General features: G+C 45.0%; 1 protein-coding gene across 5 annotated transcripts in view; it reads left to right on the top strand.

The window, feature by feature from the left end:
- Window positions 1-22,350, top strand: part of VPS13B (vacuolar protein sorting 13 homolog B) — a 645,914-nt gene that overhangs the window by 565,742 nt on the left and 57,822 nt on the right. For all 5 annotated transcript variants that reach the window (XM_055125276.1, XM_055125277.1, XM_055125278.1 and 2 more), the window contains exons 39-42: window positions 1,137-1,333; window positions 5,767-5,948; window positions 7,112-7,461; window positions 12,653-12,814. In XM_055125276.1, coding sequence (XP_054981251.1) covers window positions 1,137-1,333; window positions 5,767-5,948; window positions 7,112-7,461; window positions 12,653-12,814 — 891 coding nt within the window. The remainder of the gene's footprint in view (window positions 1-1,136; window positions 1,334-5,766; window positions 5,949-7,111; window positions 7,462-12,652; window positions 12,815-22,350) is intronic.

Here is a 22,350-nt window from a genome sequence, read left to right as displayed (position 1 = left end):
CACCCTTTTAAAACAGGTCTGTTCTTCATGTCCCCCCCCCCCATCCTCTGCAGACAGCCTGAAAAATGGTACCTGGAAACGTCTGTCTGGGCCTCAAAGCAGGCAACTGCTTCCTCCATCCACTGCCTTTGCTCCCTTAAACATATGCTCATGTACCATTTTCCTGTTGATTTGGAAGCACTCTCCGCCGCCACACTCATTGTCTTAGACCTGTCGTTGAAGATGCCACATAGTATCCTGGTTTGCTTTTTAAAAAAAGTGATCTTATCAATATTGTTTTCTTTTTCCCATTCCAGTGGGGAAAATCTGCCCTCTAAAGATTAAAATACCAGTTTTTCCCCTCTTTTTATTTCAGAGTTTAGGCCTTACTGTTTGATCTCTTTGTTATTTCCTTTCATATAGAAATGTGGATTTTACCCACTCACCAGCCCATTCTTGCTACCTCATTTTCCATTTTCCCCAACTTGTTTGAAACAGCACCTTCATTAGAGATTAAAGTTTATCTGTACTTATATCTTATACTGGGCTAGAGCCATAGCACAGTGGGTAGGGCATTCGCCTTGCACACGGCCGACCTGGGTTTGATTCCTCCGCCCCTCTTGGAGAGCCCGGCAAGCTACCAAGAGTATCCTGCCTGCACGGCAGAGCCTGAAAAGCCCCCCATGGCGTATTCAATATGCCAAAAACAGTAACAACAAGTCTTACAATAGAGATATTACTGGTGCCCGCTCGAGCAAAAATCGATGTGAAATGGGATGACAGTGATACAGTGATATCTTATACTACTTTTATGCTGTTCTTCTAATCTATTTTTATGTTACTGTTCCAACCTGATCTTTTAATTACTATAACTTTATATTTAGCACCTGGTAAAAATTTTTTCCTGTTTTTTCTCTTACTGAAAACCCTTTGTTGCTCTATTTGCTATTATTCTTGAAATGGTCCTGCAAACCAATGTAGATAACCATATGAACTTAACCACGCAGAGGAAGCCTATGTATTGTCTTTTCAAATATATTCCCTTCTGTGTATGACTTAATGTTATCATGCTCATGAGGTTTATTTATCAGCCTTCCCACTGATACGGCAGCATTGTTTTTATTGTAACCTCTAAAATCTTCTGCCTTTTGAAACAGGTTCCCTGTAGTTTGGAATACTGGGATGAACTCCAGAAGGTTTTCGTGGCATTTCAAGAATTCAGCCTGTCCGAAAGCAAAGTTTGTGAACTGCCATTGCCAGATGTCAACCTTGTGCATGACCAGAAGAAGCTCGTGTCCTCGGCCCTCTGGAGAATCGTCCTGAACAGTAGCCAGAGTGGGGCTGACGACCAGAGGTAACTGCACAGTGGCACGATGGTGGGAAACAGGTCAAATCTGCTTCTCTCGACCGAGACCCTTCTTGACCCGGTCTCCATTAGCTAGTAGCTCCAGGCTCGAACTTGGTTTCAGAATTTCAAATCTGTTAACTCAAAATCCAGTGCTTTCCTCAAAGTACAGCCCCAGGAGCCCTCACAAAGACCCTCAAATCTAAAACAAGAAATGCATCAAACTAACCGAAAAATACTGTAGTCATCCTAGATGAAAGAATTTAGAGGCAAAGAATCATCTACTCCCGTGGATGTCCAGGGACCAGCAGCTTCACCTAATGAAACCCCTGGCTCAGTCACAGGCAGGTCAAATAACTTGTCTCCTTTGAAAATGGGGCATCTTGGAGATACTTCCTCCTGAGGTGGTTTTTTAAGTAACTTAAAAGATAAACCTCTAGACATTAGAAATTCTTGGCTAACCAAAATAGCTCAGACCCAAAGGACTTCCACTTGCCAGAGTTTTATCCAATTCTCAAATCCTTTTGACCATGAAGACTTCTGAGCCATAGATGCTTCCTGGCACTTTGAGTCACGTCCCCAGATTCCCCGTTCTGCATTTTCAGGGTTTCCAGTAAGCGTCTCCTCCCTAGCGTATGCCCTGGCTCAGATAAGAGACAGTGTCCACAACTGACGTTTCCCGATTTCTTCATGTGCACAAATCCTAAGCTTTCCTCTTCCTGGTTCCACGAGAGACAAGAAAACGAGAGCAAGTCACCCTCATTAGAAAGATTTCCTCTGGCCGTTCACTCTGTGTGCACACAGCCTTCCAGCACTTTGTTCTCTGTCATGCCCACACCTCACCTTTCAATTCTGTGATGAGTGGCCCTTAGCCTTGTCTTATTCTTTGTATACAACCCGCCTTTTTCCCAGCACACATCCTGAGCACTGTATTGGAGAAAGTGCCTACCATTTCAGGCTTTTTCAGAAAAAACCCTGAATATCAACAAGTTTTTCTGTTACCTGTGTTTTTGTCCACCCTGTATACCCTTTATATGATCTTAATCAAAGCACACTGTTCTGTGTTGTAAATATCAGAGTCCAACTTCTGTTAGAAATAGATTCAAATGTCCTTTCTTTGAAAGTATTTGGAGCAGGGGGTGGAGAGAGAGTATAGTGGGTAGAGTACTTGCCTTGCACCAGCCAGCCAACCTGGGTTTGATCCCTGGCACCCATATGGTTCCTGATCCAGGAATGATTCCCAAATATAGAGCTAGAAGTAGTTCCTGAGTAATGCTGCATGTGGCACAAAAGACAAAAGCAAAGAAAGCTAGAAGCTGAAATCTTGTTTGTGGCTGGAGAAATAATACAGCCGGGTAGTGCTTGCCTTGCACATAGCTGACCTGGGTTCTGTCCCTGGTACCACATATGGTTCCCCTGAGCATCACCAGCAGATATCCTTGATGCAGAGCCAGGAGTAAGCCCTGAGCACTGCCAGGTATGACCCAAAATAAATAATTTAGAACCATAAATATGTTTTAATAATTATAATAATTTTAATACTAATATGTGTTCATTGAACAGTAACAATAGGTCTCATTCCCCTGACCCTGAAAGAGCCTACAATCATTGGGAAAGACAAGTAAGGAGAGGCTGCTAAAATCTCAGGGCTGAGTGTAATAGAGACGTTAATAATACTGGTACCCGCTCAAGTAAATCGACAAACAATGGGATGACAGTGATGCAGTGATGTGTTCATTGAAGAATATTTCTGGAAATCAAATTATACTACTCATAATCCCACCACAGTGAGATATTGGTCTGTAATATTCTAGGCTTTTTCACTGATTACTCTGTGTAGTTAATAATATATTTGATTAATTCCATTTCACCATCATTTGAACTGTTTAAAATTAATCATCCTCCAGTGTTTAATTAATACATACATTAGTATAATTCCTGCTGGTGTATTTATATAATGTATAATCAGTGAAAATGTATTATAGGATTTAAGGTTTTTTCTTTGTTGGTTTGGGGGTCACACCCAGTGATGCTTAGGCTTACTCCTGGATCTGCATTCAGGAATAACCCCTGAGACTTCTGGTGATTTCGGGACCATATGAGATGCCAGGGATTGAGCCCAGGTCAGCTGCATGCAAAGCAAGCACCCTAGCCACTGTATTTTCACTCTAGCTTCTAGGATCGCAATCTTGATTTTTATACCTATACTATAGCAATTTAGACTTCCAATGAGAAGTCAGCAGATAAAGAGAAAGGTTGCCTCTTCTTAACATAGACTGCCTAGTCAGGAACCAAGAATTCTAAAACATAGAGATACAGATCATTAAAATAATTTTAATATTGAGTTTCATTAATAGTAGAAATTAATGTTTTGATTCTAATTATGAAAGAATTCATTTTTGCCATTGAAAGACATACTTAGACAAGGCTGATTGTGCTGAACACTCATGGAAGTTAAACTTAGCACTCTGGCAATGCGGAAACCAGAGAATAAAACAGATGTAGGTGATCAGATTCAAGCACCTTTTTAGCAGGCTTCTGGTGTCTCACTCACAGATCTTTTGTCCTTACCTGGAATTTCCAACATTCTTATTATTGCACAACTTATCTGCTTTAAATTGTTTGGAATTAGCTACTTTTCAGATAAAAAGCGATAATATGAAGTAGTTTCAACAGTTGGCTTAAGAGTCAACATAATAAAACACTAGCAAGGCATTTTTCAAAAGGGACAATCAATAAATTTCATTCTTTTTCTAGAAAGAAAACATTAGAGCTTTGATGGTATGTCAGCATTCCTTACAGAGAGAAAACTGTTAAATTTATCCTGATCCAGAATATTTTGTCATCTGAGAAACCTAGAAATGGACAGACATGACAATATTTTTGTAATTAGAGATGTTCTCATCAAAAATGATATTCTCAGTGGTTTGGAAAGTAGATACATTAGAAGTTCATAAAATTCATTCCATGAGGGCTGGAAGATAGTATGGTGGCTAGGGTGCACACTTGGCGTGTGCCTGACCCAGGATCCATTTAAAGCACCACCTGGGCTTGAAGGCCCCCAAACTCTACCAGCATGACAGGTGCCCCCAGTATGGTTGGCCTGAGCAGAACCACAGCCTCAGGCCTCTGCCCTGTACCACCAGCCTGGGTGGCCAAGAATCACCAGTGGAGCCCAGGACCTCCTAAGGGGAGTATCCGTTCTGTGAAGCTTAATCTTTAAACATATATGGAGATACAGATGCATAGAAACAGATATCTTTCCGAAAGTTGGCCTCAAACTGCTGAGTGTGGGACAGCTACATGGTGCTGCCTGAGTGCAAGTCGTTTGGTAGAGACCTGAATTTTATACCTGGGTTCAATTGCCCACCAACTCTCTTACTCTAAAGGTTTTAAGCTAAGACCTTGGGAATGGATAGAGGCAGGGCAGCCTGAGGGTGGCACTGAGCCCTCCATAAAATGGACCCAAGATGGACGTTCAGTCTTGTTGGCCGTGGTCTGTTGACCTCAAGCAGTTATACTGACAAGTAGCCATCTCTTGAATTCAGCCCCTACATATTGGTGACAGTTATATGCCACCAGCTTTAGTGGTTTACTATGTATGAAATTGAAATTAAAGGCAGGTTGATCAATAATGATAGTTTCTGTGAATGAAAGAGTCTAAATAGAGTAGTGTCCAACTTACACTACATTAGATCTGACTATTCAGGGGCTTTCTTCTGGAGATAGAACCTTTAGATCCTGTTCTAACTATTCTTTTGAACTATTTATCTTTTGTATTACCCTGAATATATTTACACATCAGTGGCCATTGCTAAGGCCTGACTAAACCCTCTTTATAAATTAGATCTTCCCAAGGAATAGCTTGCTCTCTCTCTTTCCCCCTCTCCCTCTCTCTCCCTCCCTCTCCTCTCCAGACAGTGCCCAGTAACCCTTCCCCTTCCCGCCTGTGCCCTCATCGTTCATCATCTCCAGCTGGATGCAGAGAAAATGGTACCAGGTGCCAGACAAGTGAGCAGAGCTGGGTCATTGTCCTCGTGACCTTGAATCTTCTGGGCACGGCCATGTAGCACTTCTGGAACCTAGTACAATATTCAGTGGGTGTAGGGTATTGACTGATTCATATATGTTTGTGGGTGCAGATAATTTGGGCAAGTAAAACAGTAAGTTATGTGATGGGTGACGGAAGGAAGTTGGCTTGAAGGAAGGTCAGTGAGGACTCCTTTGAGACTTTTCTGCCCATAATTCATAGAGAATAATCAAGGCAAACATAATTTTAAGACTAAATATTTACTGCATGAGAAAACACAGAAGGTTTGATAAGCACAGATTGGCTGTAGAACTATGGGAACCAGCTTCATAAACCCTTACACCAGGCATCCCACTCACATTATATTGAGAGACTGAAATTACTGAACTTCTTTTATGACTTCCTCCCATAGCTCTGCCAGTGAATCTGGCTCTCAGAGCACGTGTGACCAACTTATAACACCCACAGCCCTGGCTGCTTGCACCAGAGTCGACTCCTGCTTCACCCCCTGGTTTGTCCCCTCTCTTTGCATCGCCTTGCAGTTTGCTTACCTCGAGTTGCATCTTTGTCATCACCTCGACCAACTAGGCACAGGTAAGCTTTACTCTAGCGTCAGAGTAACATCCCTCGGGCCAGAGAGAGAGTACAGCTTGGAAGGCACTTGCCTTACGTACATTCAACCTACGTTTCATCCCAGGCACCCTGTATGTCCACCCCCACCCCAAGCTCACCAGGAATAAAACCTGAGGACAGTTGGGTGTGGCTCCAAAACAAAACACAGAATTATAGCCCCTTACTGTTTACCTTTTTTTAAAAGGGTTTTGCTTTCTTGCTTTCTTTCTTTCTTCCTTTCTTTCTTTATTTATTTCTTCCTTTCTTTCTTTCTCTCTCTTTCTCTCTCTTTCTTTCTTTCTTTCTTTCTTTCTTTCTTTCTTTTTTTTGTTTTGAAACACAGTCATCTGTTTCTACTCAAAGGATTTGTTTTCAGGAAGTAGAGAGGCTTGGAGGTGTTTCCATTCTGTGCCTGAGGTGGGGGTCTTCACACACGACCCTCAGGTGTAGAAAGGTCAAAGAATGCTTCATGAGAACATCAGTGATGTTCATTCCCTGTGATTCTGTTGCTGGCTCTTCCTTGTTCCTCTCCTGACAACTCCATCACACGTGGCTACAGAAGTTTGGGGGTTTTGCATCCATCCCCAAGTCAGAGGCGTTCTGAAACACCTCTGAAACATACCGTAGAGGTTATCGATTATCTTGTGCTGTTTTGCTTGCTTCCTAATGAGAATTTTTTGAGGAAATAACAAAATTGCAGATTTTACCATTATTCTCATTATGATTATTTTTGGGGGGTGGGCTGGGAAAGGGCCACGCCTAAGTGCTCTGGCATTACTCATGGCTCTGTGCCCGGGGATCACTCCGGGTGGAGTTCGGGGGACCAAATGTGGGGATTGAACATGCAGAGTCATATGCCAAGCGAGCAAGGGACACTTGCTCTCTCTGAACGCCCAGAATTTGTCTCTGAAAATTAATGTAACCATTAGATAAAGATTTAAGTGATGCCCTGATCAGACACAGAAAATTGGTTTGTAATATCACACAATAATTAAAATATTATAATACCCTCAAGAAAATATTTAAAGTCTAGATAGCAGATATTAAACCACAAAAATGAATAATGCAAATATCGTCTTTTTTTTCTTTCCATAAAGTATGGGCTCACCTCAGTATTTTTATCTCTCGTTGATTTTTCTCAACAGCTTCACCACAATACCTGAAGCCATTTGTTTCAGATAAAAATGTGCCCTCCGAACTAGAATACATGATTCTTTCCCTCAAGGACCCTCACGTGTACCTTCAGCAGTGGAATAATAGTTGCGCCTGTCAGAAGCTCCGGTTCTCAGCTCAGGTGGACTGCAAACTCCTTGAGTACCGAAACGCGACAATGCAGAGCATCGTCCAGCCCTTCAGTGTCTCCGGGCAGGTGGCATTTTCCAGCGATGCGGCAGGGGAGCAGCTGGACGGCACAGTCACCATTGACTCTGTGGGCGTCAGCTTTGGACAGCACGCCGTCCATTCCCTGCACACCGCGGCCCAAGCCTGGCAGCAGGTAGGCGCATCTTCAAGCTGTGTGACCAGTTGTCTGTGTGTGACCTCCTCACTGTTATCATCACTCCCCATAAGAAGCGCAAGTGCAAACAAGAGAGGGAGAGAACAAAGCATTTGATGGGCACCAAAAATGCATGGGGCCGACTCTGTTTTGGCAAGGACCATCGTGTTATTTTTAAAAACTTTGGGGAGTATGGGTTCTCCGCTCAGGCGTTGGAGATCATGCCTACATTTTTGTGACTAATGTACCACATCTGTGCGGAAAGGAACATATTCCCAGAAATTTTTTCCAAGTATTATGGCTTTAGTGTGCCAAAGCTTCAGCGTAGCTATGTATCAGATGGCCCAAGCATCCATGGCAGAAACGAAGAACCTTTTCTGATCGAAAGTATCGCATCTTGCAGACAGGAAGCAGTGAGCAGAGAGAGGGGAGAACGACAGAATGTAAAACCAAGCAAAACACTTCCCAGGGGATTTTTTTTTTCTCATCAAAAACTCTTAATAACCTTTTACTCTTACGGCTTGTCAGAAATGAGCCTTATGAAAAATGTGATGCTAAATGAAGTCTATTCCCATGACCTCGTTAATGGACTTGTCCACATCCACTACTATGAAAATACTGTCGAGGCTTGTTTGAGTACTATGCTCAGCGATTTATGACCAAAAATAATAAGGTGTGCAGAGATTTAAGAATAGATCACCTCTGCTTCCACTACTGATTTTCACAGTAATCTGTTTCCACAAGGCTTGTGTTGCTACTTAAGCTGAGCCATTTTCCCACATTTCATATAGGTGACAGACATTTGTACAGCGCTGACTCCCCACAAGAAATGGTCCTGCAGCCCACACTGACCTCATGTGGGGACAGGGGAGGTTGGGGGAGTCAAATTCTCTAACTTAACAATTTTTATGGGAATCAGCTCTCTTCTTTATATGCATGAAGACCTATACAAGACTAAGGAATTAATTACCTAACATGGCACTACAATAGCAAAGGGAAAGAAGATAACACATCTGTTTCATATTTTGAAATTCTTTTTTAAGGGCATTCCATGGTTTTCTTGTTGCAAAGGACATGCGTAAAATAAGAGCTAGTGTGATCTAAATCTTTGCAGCTGGTTCAAATAGCAATGTGAAAAAAACCTTCGTGGCTCCAATTTCTGTTTTTTGTCATATTTTGAACAATGCATTTAATAAAAAACAAACCCAGAAAATATAAAAGAGTCATTGATAGAGCATTTAAACCCAGAATATTTTTGTCCTGGTATCAGGGCCATTATAAGAGAGCTTGTAGGCAGCAACTACTGCAAAATGGCCCTCAGAAATAGCCATTTCCTCCCTAGGTCAAATTGTTCTCTTAGATACAGCTACACATATAAATAAAATGCAGTGCATAAATATTTAAATGTTTTAAACCACATCAGAGTGTGAATGACTGACTAGCTAACACAGTGCCTTGAAGGAATATTCGAGTTTTTTTTTTCTTTAATGGAATGGTATATTTGATTAAGTAGAGCCATATGTCACGTAGTGTATTGCTGACAGGTACATTCTATGAATAGTTGGTTCTGATTTATACAGGGATTTGGCAATGTTAACATGAGCCACAAGAGGATATACTTCTGTAATTGTTGCTGTAATTTTCTCGTTTCCTTCCATGTCAAGGGTACTTGCCACCAAGTTTTAATGTGGTAGGCATCTAGCCCTCTGTATGCTAAAGTAAATACAGAAAATACACTGCTTTGAAATTACAGGACGTTTGACATTGAAGTGGACTTATCAAGGGTTATTCAGTTCTTTGATTCTAAAATATTCTGAATTTGCTTTATCCCTGTAGAGGGAAGTCGAATTTGCCAGGCAGGACAGGGTGCTGCTAGTGTAATTGTTGCCTATGAGAAATAGGAAAATAGGAATTTAAGAAGCCGGGTAGGTCATGGAGTCGCCACATCCTTCTGATCAGATTTGTATCCCAAGCAAGTCATTCGTCCCCAGCATGGCAGGACCAGACAGTTGAAGCATGAAACAATTTGGCCTTTCACCTCTAGGTCACAAGATCAAGATGAACAGAAGCCTCCCTCGGTATCTAATTTCTCCAACTGTAGGTTTCTCACTCTCTCTCATAAATGATTAATGTTTTGTGAAACCAGATTAGGGACCCAGAATGCCACTCATAGTTTGCTTGCTGTTTCTGTGCCACATATCCAGATTTGCACCGAATTGCATTTTCTGAGGATTTTGACTTAAAAACCAAAATTATGCGCCTGAGACCTTTTTTTTTTTTTGCATTAACAAATGATGACTCTGGTAAGTGCAAAGCCTTATTAAACTCCAACACAGTTTAAATATAAAGGAGTCAGTTTTTATTTCAAATCAGAGTATACTGAGGCTTCGCCTATATGATGTCACAAAAATGTGTAAGCACTTTTTTTTTCTTTTTACAGCGTACCAGAATTTAAGGCATTCCCATAAATGTTTCAACTTATTACAGTTATAATGAACTCCACAGATGAAGGAACACTCTAGAAACTGTCCCTTGAGAACGTTGAATATTCCTTAGAAAAATGTAAACAACCCCTGGTGTTCTTTCATTTACATTTCCTCCCCAACCCTTGTCATTTATTAAAGGTCAGTTTTTAGGGAGGAGGGGAGTAATGTGATTTTGTTTGTTTCTGCTGGGGCTCCATCTGGTAACTTAACCTCTGCATTACCCACTGAGTGATCCCAATTCATTATGAACACTGAATTTTTGATCTCTGACTATCAGTCTAAGTGGGAGTTTGGAATCTTCGCCCCGTCTTTGCGTTTGTCCTCTTGGACCTGAAAGGAGAGAAAAGTGTTTACAAGGAGAACCACGATGTTGATGATATGATGCGATGTGGAAAAAATCTCATCCAAATGATTTTGATCCCAGGGTTCCAGATTGATCATAGCTTTCAATAAACATGTGAGATCGGATAGGCTAGGTGAGAAGAGAATGAGAACAAGCAGAACACATGAAAGAGAAAGCAGTTTGGAAGAAAATTCATCAAATTATGCACAGCAGAGCCAGAGAGCGAGTACATTGGGCAGGGTGCTTGTCTGGCACTGGGCCAGCCCGGGTTTGATCCCCGACCCCACAGTGGTTCCCCTGATTATCCCCACCAGGAGTGATCCCTCAGTGCAGAGCCTTCGGATGTGGCCAAAAAAAATAAACATATTCATGTATGTAAATAAACATATAAACATTGCAGTTGCCTCCAAATATAAAATTTTATTCTTGAAAGAAACCCCACCTATGTTGTGTTTCCTGATTTCTCTACAGTGAGCATCTATTTCATGCTCACTGTAGAGAAAACGAAACAGATTCAGTAGGTTTGCTTCCCGTGCATTTGTGGGGTCTCCCAGAAGCATCCCCGCTGCTGGAGCATCTCGGAATGCTGCTCGGAGGAAGCAGCCTGAAACCAGGGACCAGAAGGGAATGGAGAAGCCAGTCAGATGGGGGAGAGATGCACAGAGGCGGGTTTGTGGCGTCAGATGGCCCAAGTGGGCCCGGGGAGTGGCAGGGGTGTCCGAGGGCTGGCTCCAGTGGGTGGTTACAGAGTGGCTGGGGATAGCTGAGGACAGTCCGGTGGGACCGTCGGGGTCTGGGAGCCAGCTCAGGGTTCAGAGCACCGCTGAAAGGATGGTGGCAGACACACGGTATCAGTGTTGGTTACGGCCGCTCTCATCTCACTTAGCCAGAAACCCCTGGTGACCAGTGTCAAGTAAAGTCTCAGTCTTGGAGACGACATGGCTGAGAGAGCGAGGCCTCGAAGCCCACTGGGCACTCTGGAAAAATTAGGCATTTCCGGGCCTTGTCCCCGGCTGCCCGGATCGTGGCAGCACTGTGGGAGCCTGTGGGAGTTTATGGGTGGGTCCTGCCTGGGGTCTCTCTCCGGGTGGGGCTGGAGATCTGCTCTTGGCCCAGGCTGGGCTCTTTGAATTTTCATCCTGGGCTTCAGACTTCACTTCCAGCCGCCACACAAACGAGCAGTGGCCCCCGTCCTCCCTCCCGCCTCACAGACGCCAAATGACAGAGCACGGTGTCGTCATGACCCTACTCACACCCCCGCTGGGACAGAGAAGAGCATCAGTTGTGTTTTACATGCCGTGGAGGCAGTTAGGCTGATGAGGATATGTTTTATCCCCGGAATTCTCGGATTTATCATGTACTAAGCTATTTTCATTTACCAGAGGCCTATGTATTGGTGTGTGTGGATTTGGTCATTGTTTGCTTGTTTGTTTGTTTGTTTGTTTTTAGCCATTATCTAACCAGATTGATAAATTAATAATCACCAAAATGTTTTTATCACTTTGGCAGTGTTTTGGCTTAAGACAGCCAACAGAGATATCATTACGCTGATGAGGTATCAACACAGAAATGTATTACTAATTTGTTGAGCCTTGGCGGTTAAATCGGTGACATTGGTTGATTGATGACTATTAGCTGAAACAGACACTAACAACTGGTTTTTAGCTAACGTTATTTCTCTTGAAAAGCGACAACTTGGCTTACACCGACTCTTGGACTTCATCTGTTTCGTATGTTCAGCCTAAAGAATAGAGAGACAGTTGTGGTTTTATTTACATCTCTCCCCGAGCAGATTTACACACGCACGCACACTCTCGCACACACATACGCACACACACACACACACACACACACACACACACACACACACACACACACACACACACACACACACACACTCCTGCCTCTTTCAGGGACTGGAAATACATTCCCTACATGATCCACACTTTCTGTCGGGTACAAACTGTGTCTTTGGTAATTGGGCCTGATTGTTGCGTATAGAAGGCCAGGAACTTGGTAATTCTAGCCTCCAGGACTCTGCTCACAAACGTGGTCTTCCAGTCCCAGCTAATTCCTTGGAAAATGTTAAATGTTTGAGGGATCTCATTGTTCTCTGCTCTTCTGTGTCTATGATTTATTTTGCAGGAGCATAAATCAAAACATATTCTTGGACCCTTTCAGATCTCTTGAAGGTATTTTCTGTACTTGCCCTGGAAGTATAGAATACTTTGTATACCAGAGCTAATGACAACAGATCTCGCTGTGTTTTGTGTGTTGTAAGAGTCGCCACTGGGCAGACAGCTGCCAAACAGCTTTGCAATTAATCTGATGCACGTTGGCTTTCCTCTTCTTTTTCTTTCAGAACAAATGCCCTGAGGTAGAGGAGTTGGTCTTCAGCCATTTCGTGATCTGTAACGACACACAGGAGACGCTGCGGTTTGGCCAGGTGGACACAGACGAGAATATTCTGCTGGCCAGCCTCCGCAGTCACCAGTATAGCTGGCGTTCGCACAAATCCGCACAGGTACGGGGCCCCGGGCACACGGGGTCACCGCATGGGAGGGAAGCTCGGCAGCCCTCCTGGAGGCAGAGCTGTGGGCTGTGGGGGCCCGAGCTGGACGGCAGAGGCATCTCCCTAGGGACCAAGTTCCCTCCGCTGGAAAAAGGGGGTCAAAGTAACACCTGCTGCAGAGGGTTGGGGCACGGGGATCCCATGAAAGGGTGTTTATCAGCCCAGCGCATTTGGGTTTGGGGCTTTTCGTGGATCTGGGTCTTTCCCATGTGCTGGCCTCAGGGGACAGCTCTGGACGCGTTGTCTGGGGGAGCATTGGGAGAGGCAGCCCAGGGCCCAAGCGCTGCCCAGGTAGGAAGATGCCGTTCTTCGCGCCCTGTGGAGGGCACTGAGGGGAGCCGGGGTCCTGCAGGGCTAAGCGGTGGAAGAATTAAACCCAAAGATGAGGTCCAGAGTGAGGCCGAGAAATCCTTGGGAGTCCTCTCGAGAATAACGGATTTCCAGAATGCTGGGAAGAAGGAAACTACTGTCTGCTTGTGATTACAGAAAGTCATTAGATTAGAGAAGCGTTTCCCGTCTGGCCCGGTGGCCCGCTCCAGAGCATGGGCCGCCCGGGGCTCCCTCCCGCTCCCCGCACCCCCAGTAGCTGGATCCCGCTTTTTTCCTAGCTTTGGCCACGTTATTGGTGTAAAATTAGGGAAAGTAGATGCAGTACAACTCTCACTTGATTCAACTTAATCCGACAGGAAACAGGGGGAAAAAAAGATATAAAGTCTTTCTGAAATAAAAGTTCTCAGGCAGTGCAGCAGATGAGCTGACGCTGCACTCAGGCCTTTCCTGAGCACAGGGCGCGAGGCCTCGCGGTCTGGCTTCTCCTCCGCAAAGATCCCACGGAGCAGGGGTCAGCTCTTGGAGCCTGTAACAGAGTCAGACTTTCTGTTTGGTTCCAAATTCAGCCTCTTAGGTCTTTGCCTTTGTTTTTGTTGTTTGTTTTGAAGCTGCAAAGTGAGGCCATAATGCATAGAGATGAACACTAGAGAGCCCAGCCCTGCCAGGAGCACCTGTGCTGATACTCGGAGAACCTTCTAGCTCTTTCTGGGAGATGTGTTCTTCAGGGCAAGGCACCAGCGGGGGTAGTAACTGTGCCCTTCCACTCACCTGCAACCGCTGAGGCCTTGGCAGGAGAAAGCAGAGCAGAAGAAACACCCCCCCGCCCCCCCCCCCCGGCCCTCCCACCACCATTATTCAGACTCAGCCCTGGGTTCAGAACAGGGAGCCTCATTCCTGGAAACAGAGCCGGCAGCCCGGGTCTGAAGGGACAGAGTCTTGGCGGGTGAGAAGAGCCAGCAGACAGCAGGATGGATGAGCATAGCCTCCTCGGCCGTCTCACCACCTTTAAGGTCTTCCTGTGTCTGTTGCTAGCTCAGTTTCCCCTTGGCTCTCCACTGGTGTCTATTACTTGTCAGTGACAACTGGGAATGGCCGGCGAGAGTTGGAACCCAATCCCAGGTCTTTGGATTGTCTGTCTCGTGCCAGTACCGCAGCACGAGTGAACTTTCCTATGCTCAGGAAGCGGGATTTGTCAGTTAGAACAATCGAGCCTCTGGGTTCGCAGGGAAAGGCTGGGAATCACAGATAATATGAAGATGCCACATCTCACTCGAGATGCAGGAGCCTCGTCCAGGGTGTACCCTTGCTTCCACGATGTTACCCCAGACAGAGCATTGCCATGACACCTGGCAGTCAGAGGGCAACTGATCTGTTGGTATGCTTTTCCTTTTGAAATTTGTAACATCTTCTGGATGAGCTGCTGCAACAGTCCTAGGGAAGAAACAGGGATCAAAGTTGTAAAACTCTTTTCTCTTTACTCCGTCTCTATTTGCCCAAGGAAGTGTGTTTTAGGAAGTCAGAAACCTTCATGGGCCCAGAGGGTCTTCATGGAATTCCTTTTACTCCCCCCATTTAAAATTCTGTTTTCAAGTGAGAGGTTACAGCTGAGGATTAAAAAAAAAAAGACTCAGCTTCAGACTGCACCTGGAGGTCGTCATTGTCTCAAGTGGGTAGAATGTTCTTTCTCCCGGCTCCAGGGCTCGGCCTGCATTGCCCAGCAGACTGGCTTTCTGCCTGTCTGTGTCTGCACGGTGATGCTACCCGGGGTGTCAATCAACTCAGCCTCTTGGAGGATTTGTGAAGTTTGTAGAACTTAACTCCACTGAACAGTGGAGTGACCAAGAAGGTTTCCAAGCGGTCAGCCTCTCGGGGGCCCACCCCGCAGGTTACTAACAACAGTAAATCTCAACAGGAAGGGGAGAGACACAACCAACTCTGGAGCATCTGAGCCGGAAAACCTTGCAGAAATGAAAAGTTTGAAACTCCCCTTGTCTGTGTTCCAAGGTAGAATCACTGAGAGTGTGGGACATCCAGCAGCAATTCCTTGCCTAAGCAAACACAGGAAGCAGAAAAACAATTCCCAGGGAATAATTGAACATCCCCAGCTGCACCGTCCCATATGCCACCACCTTAAATAGCCCAACTCAGCAGGCTTGAGGACAGGTCGGACATGAAAATGATGAGCTAGAGAAGAGTGTTCAAGGGAGTGCTGCCTGGTCAGTGGCGTTGAACGTAGAGACCGGAAGTGGGCATTATGGGCAGTATGTACGTTCAATCCAACGGAAACTGGTTTAATGGAACTCAGCCCAATATAGTGCCCAGGGAACAGGCTTTGTGGAGTCAGTGCATCGGTTCACTTCCTTATTGGTCAGTCGAGAGCACTGTTGGCTAAATCAGCTCCTTCCAATAGGAGTTCCTGTTTTCACCTTGTTAGTAAGGACTCGCCATTTGCTATCACACTGAAACTATAGACAATTGATAGACTGTAATCTTTTCAAAAATGCAGCAGTCCGACTCCCAGTGAGTTTAGCTTTAGCCGTCAAACCAAATCAGACACGGTAAAAATGGGCCGTAGGAGAAAACAAAATAATGAACTCTTCCTCTGAAATGGATGTCACCTAAACTTCCATAAGCGTCTGAAAAAATGGTAGCCATGTAAAGATGCAAACTGTAACAAGGTAAAGAGTTCACTTGGAGCTCGAGAGAGATCAGGGCTTCAGGTGCTTCTTTGCACACCACCAATAGTCCCCCAAGCACCACAAGGAGTGACTCCTGAGCACAGGGCCAGTAATAAGTCCAGAGCACCATAGGGTGAGCACCCCCCACACCAGAAAAAAAAGACAAGAATTCATTTTGAAGAGCCTCTGAGAAATAGTCCTGATGGGCATGAGAAGTGGTGATGGAAATAGGGATCATACGTTCCCGGCCCGCTGAGGTCTGCGGCAGAGTCAGCGGGCCTGGCGCTTGGGGCCGCGCCGCCCATCTCTGCCCCAGCTACTCACTCGGCACAAGATCAGCCGGAACTAATGAGTGTGCTATGTTCCAATTAACTTTATTTATAGACAAAGAAATTGGAATTTCAGCAATTTTCACACATCACGAAACAGTACCCTTTTGATTTTCTCGCAACATTTCAAAACGTAAAAGCTGTTCTTAGCTCTCAGGCCATACGGAAATAGGTGGCAGGTCTGAGTGGCCACAGGGCGCTGACTGCTGACCCTTCAAGGTCTCCTTCAAGTTATTCACGTAGGAAAGGCTCGATACCAGGTGGTTTTCGTGCCTGTCAACATGAGACTCCCAGGACTTGAGAACGTGGTTGAATGTGTCTGGAATCAAGGGACGATAATTGGGAATAATTAAATCTAACTATAGTCAGCTGGTACTCACCAAATCAATCAAACATTTTTGATAGTTCCAAGCCTGAGAGAAAGTTCTTCATTTCTCTTATTGAATGTGAAAATAATTTAAAATAAGATTAGGTTGCTTTTTGTTTTATATGAAAGAAAAATGAAAGACTCTGAGTACCTGCTTATCTTAAAGTAATTTCAGTCATTTGTCAATTTTATTAATTAAACTGTCATTCTTGTCACTCTTCCTGTACCCCAGAAGAGTTATATAATTCATGTCTGCACATGTTTATAAAAAGAGAAATCCTTTGCCACCGTCACAGCTAAAAGATTTAACCTGGTGCTCAGCGGTAGATGGCACACTTTGCATGCATGAAGCCCTCTCTTCAGGCCCCTGCTCCCAAAAATCAAAAACAGAATTAAAAAGCAATAAGATATATTTAGAAATCAGACATGGGAAGCAAAGAAATACTCTGTGTTGACAAAACTTTTGAAGCAATGAATGTTTCAAGTGCCCACCTGTGATTTGTAGGGCACTTGGCACAGATGGAAGAGTTTGCTTAGAAAGGGAGATGCAGGACCTGCAAAACTTTCTGCACCCATTCTTGGCTGAGTCCTCCCTGGCCGCCCTAACGAAGTCCACTCCCACACCCCAGAACCACCGTGCCTCTGGCCGGACTCCACCACTTTAGGACCGAGCCTCACATAGAACCTTAGCTGCCCAGAACTTCCAGTACGTGGGTCATTTTGACTGAAAACTCCAGGCCTTCTTGGAGTCAGGATGGAGGACCGCCCCCTACTTGCCCATACTCCAGAGGACCTGGCAGCCAGGTACACCAGTTTGTCAGCACTTCTCCTAGCCTGGTTCCAGAGTCTCATAATTCTTGAAAAAGAAAAAGTTGGGGGGCGGGGGTAGAAATGCAGGGTCTGAGGATGTGACTCAAGTGGGAGAGCACATACCTGCACCCAGATGCCCCCAACTCGGCACCAACAGTTGTAGCCCTAGTATCCTCAAGCCCCACCAGACATGCCCACTGTAAGTCATAGAAAGGCTCAGAGACATAGTGCAGGAGTTAAGGCACTTGCCTTGTAAGTGGCTGACCCTGGTTCAATTCCCAATGCCGCCTATGGTCCCTGAGCATGGCCGGCATGACTCCTGAGTATCACAAGATATACAAATGGAATTTATTCTTCTTTTCTAGAAGCAACTGAGTTTTACAAAAAGCATCACACTAATATAATGGCCATCACCTTTGGCACACTAACTCAACTGGTGGTAAGCTCTCAAGAATTAAACCAAATTAAAACAAAGATTTGTATGCAAATATATGCATCACATTCCATTTATAGTATCCAAGAAACAAATGTTTACTTTGAAGGGAATAAGAAATGTAGCATATTTCAATGATGAACTGTTAGGAGACATTTAAGTTTTTAGTTAGGAAGGTCTGTCAGTGCCATGGTATTTGCCAGGAAAGCAGAGTGTAAATTATGCTTTCATTATGGGCTATGCTTGCATTATAGACTCTACCATGTTAAGAACAGTGCGTGGAAAACCACTGGACAGATTGAGGTTATCTGTGATTGCTCTGAGTGTGGAAATCAAAATGATATTTTTCCCCTTTATCACTTTTTTAAAAAGTCTCAATTTGGTTTAATAAAGGGATAGATGATTAAATCTGACAGAAGTTATACAAGGACTCTTGGGAATTTTTATGAGAAGTCTGAAGGATAGGAATTCCAAATGCTCACTGGAACAAAAGCAGGTGTCATAATCTTGTTTGCGTCTCATATAAAATTGCAGTCATTTTTCTAGTCATTCTTGTAGTTAAAGCTTTGCCCATCTCTGGTCTGTCTTGCAGACTACTTCTCAAGTTATTTTCCTAAGGGATGTGTTGATTACTGTTATTCTCTGATGCGAAAATCTTCACAGTATTCCCCGTGATGTACTCAGTGATTTCCAAATGCCCTGGCAGCCAGACAGAGCAAACTCATTGCAGTTACAAGCCCTCCTGTCTGCTGTTTCTTCTCTCTTTACCCCCTTTCCTCACACCCCAGGCTCTCCTCCCACTTGCTTTTGGTGGGGCCACCCTAGCAGTGTCCAAGTACCCACAGGCCATTCCAGTGGTACTCAGTGCTGAGGCCCGGTGCTGTTGATGGCCACCATGCCCCCCCACCACACACACACAAAACACAGTTCTTGGGGGCTGTAGGTTTTCAGGGGTTCAGCCTCAGGGCCTAAGGCCTAAGGCCTGTTTCTAGGTGCCCTATTCATGGTATTTTTGGTTGGTTGGTTGGTTGATTTTTTGGTTGTTAGTTTTGTTTTTGTGTGTGATGAGCCCATCAAGCACTTCCCAGGAGGTCAGGGAGCTCACCTGTGGTTCTCAGCCAGCGGGGCTGTCAGTTAAGCACAAGGACTGGGAGATTTGAGACTGCTTGAGCCCTGCTGTGCCGGAAGTACCCAGGCCATCCTGAGAGTGCTAGGACCCTCTCAGGATGTGAGGGTTCCAGCAGTGAACAGGCAGTAAACACAGGTCAGAAGCATTCCAGGCATATGCCCTAACCATTATACCATCTTCCATCACCACAACCATTCATTTTTTTTTATCATAACTATACATTTATTGGGCCCTCACATATATAATAAAATATGAGTTCTGCTAAGAAACTTCTAATGAGGAAGTTAGAAAAGTAGTTCATTATAATAACAGAAACTCTCGGGATATTGTTCCTATGGCTTCAGTCTTAGGAGGGAAGAAAGTATGAATGGTTCAATTAAAACATGGGGAAGTCAGTAATAGAGTTAACTGTGCCCAGATATGGACACTGTCATCTTGCCACCTCAGAGAATATGTTTCCAAACTAACCTGAGGGTAGGAACCTGGCAAGGCTTCCCAGAAGAAGGGCTGTATGGTACCTCTCTGTTGAACTAAGAATTAGGTGGGCCAGAGAAGTGATGGCTGGGATGGGCTTCCGGGGAAAGGAGCCAGCATATGTGAGAACCACAGAGTTACTGTGGAGTAGAAGAGGAACTGGATGAATTGGGCTGCAGTGTTGCAGGCCATATGGATCTGTCAGAGGGAGACCTGAAGAAGACCAGAGGGCACCCGTTGTAGCACTGTCTTAAGCCACAGTGACACAGAGAGGCCCTACAGCCCAGAGGGTCCAGCTGGGCTCTTCAATGAGGCTGGGCCCAATGGGTTCATAGAAGTTGGCCCAGTGGAAGGAAGTGGAGGGAGCACATCAGGAATGTGTGGGTGGATGGATGGATAGGTATGTGGGTGGGTGTGTAGATGGACAGCTGGACAGACAGCACATTGTGCTCAGTGTAAATCAGGCTTCATTCAGGAGAGTGCAAGCATAAATCGTTCATGCCATGATGAGGTGGTAGGAGAACTTGTCTCTTGGGCCAGTGTGGTGGGGCACCCCACGTGCGAGCACAGCAGCTTTCATGGGGGAAATATTGCCGCCAAAGTCCGTTTCACTCTGCCAGTGACTTAACAGGAAACTCAGAGAATTCCTGAACACTGGAAAATTATGCTTCCCAAAGACACTTGGGCCAACCCCAGCACGCTGCCACATCCACAAACCTGGGGGCCATCGGGACAATCCAGAAGGTATATGGGGGTAGCCTCCAGTGTGATTGGAGGTGTGCGGAGGTCGCTGTGTTCACCTAAGGAAGGTAAATTTTGAGGGATTCACAGACTCATGGCGGTGAGGAAAGAGTGAGCTGATGGTTAAAGACCTTGATGGGGTGTCATCTGAAGAAGGCATGGGGTCAAGCAGGGCTCTCAGTGGCATGCGTGCCTGGGGAGTGGAGAGGTTGCTGGTGTAGGGGAGAGGCGGGGTGGCACATGGCAGGGGAGGGGAGGGCAGACAATCCAGATGACAGGGCTGCAGTAAAGTGACTGCTGCAGTGTCTAGTCCTGGATCTCACGTCTAAAGAGCTTTCGGTAAATCTTGACCCAGTCACTGTTGAGATTCCACGTAATGTTTCTGACATGTGTCAAGGACATATATTCAAACCTAATTACCTTAGCAATGTGAGACGGGGCCGCAGTATCCTGGCCTGTTAGATGCTACTATCTATAGCCACACAAACGCACACTCCCCCTGAAGGACGGGCAGCTCCCGATGGCCCCATCCCAACCCGGCCCCTGTCACCTCCCCGTGGCCTCTGAGGAAAACAGCTCTGAAAATGCAGAATGGCACCAGAGCGCATTGAGCAGTGTTCTTCACACGTTGGCCTACCACACATGCCCAGCTCTTCCCTCGCCGGTTGAACATTTGTGTGTGTTTATTCTGTGGCACGTTCTTCCTGTGTTCCATGAACTAAAGTTGTACAACAGAATAGTCCAATGTTTAGCCGGAGCAGAGACACCGTTACCAGTTAAACATGCCCTGTGCCATCTCTCTCTGATGCTGGGAACGGCTTCAGTAGTGCCACCTGTTGTGGCGAGCATAGCAGCTTGGCGGGAGGAGGAACTGTCTGCCTTTAGTCCCCTCCCAGAGACCCATTTTTCTCTTTGTGACACCACAATCACTAAGACCAACAGTGAGGTAAACTACACATAACCAGGGGTTGTAATCTATAAATATTATAAACACTTCAGTCCACATGAATGAACACCCACGACTGATGGTCCGGTCACCAGTCACTGCATTTTGATCCATAGTGTAACAGCAACATAGAGCACGCCTAAGCACGGGCCTGGTATTGTTCATCCATAAAACCTTTTTGGTTTCACGAGAACCAGGCCACGTCCGTTCCTGGGGAGGCTCCCATGGTATCTTGGGGAGTCAGTGAGGCCACCTGCTTGGGTCACTCAGTGTCTTAGTGGGGAGAACATCCGTAGGCATTTCTTGATTTTCTGCTGAGAAATAAGCTAACTCCCCGTAAACCCGAGGCAGTGGTGTGAGATGCAGTTTTCCAAGTTTATTTAAGAGATTCACAACATGACCTGGTGAAGACGTTTCAAGTCCTTCACAAGAAATGGCAAAGGCAGAATCAAGATAGGCCACTTTAACCAGTCCAAGACTGGTTTCTGGAATGTTCTAAAGCCTGCTTTAAAAAAAAAAAAAAGCGAATGGGGGTTGTTTCAGCTGTGGAGCAGGGGAGAAAAGGCTGCTGGTGCCGCTAATGGGCTCTCTGTCCCTCCTCCGGCAATAAATTTCAGTTATTGAAATAGAACTTTGGAGAAAAATGTACTGAAGATTCCTTAAGCTTTTTACAAGACACTCAAAGGCTTTTCACAAGCCAGTGCTCTGCAAATGTGAATTCTTGATGTCTAAACATAAAGGTCCTGTACTGAACTAATTTTAAATGTGAATTTTAATACAGAGTGCTTGGAGAAAAGTCGTGCAGCTGGGCCATTAAAGCATGGTATTTTGCCATTTCTCAGTAATGGGAAATACTGATTAAGAATGTTATAAAGACTTCAGCATACATAATATGATTGTCTTTAATCATAACCTCTTACCACAAATCTGTGTAACAAAAACAGTAACTCTATTAGAGACAATGGCATACCTATTAGACTGTGGCACTTTTTAATTATTTCCATGCTGAATAGGATATTGAAGAGCTTATTATCAAAAGGTCAGTATAATGCCCAAGATATGGCCAAGCCCAGCGAGTGTCAGATGCATGGAATGTTGGATGACTTCATAGTTATGAAATTATTTCATTTCTCATGATAATTCCCCACTTGCCAAGTGAGTGAATTTTAAGAACTCTGAGAGCAGATTTGAAGATAAATGTGAAATAATCCATACTTTTGGAGTCCGAGCCTTGCCTTCAGGCGTTAGTTC

This window comes from Sorex araneus, chromosome 2, assembly GCF_027595985.1.
Source record: "Sorex araneus isolate mSorAra2 chromosome 2, mSorAra2.pri, whole genome shotgun sequence".
Taxonomy (NCBI): Eukaryota; Metazoa; Chordata; class Mammalia; order Eulipotyphla; family Soricidae; genus Sorex; species Sorex araneus.
This window is presented reverse-complemented; position numbering and strand designations above follow the sequence as displayed.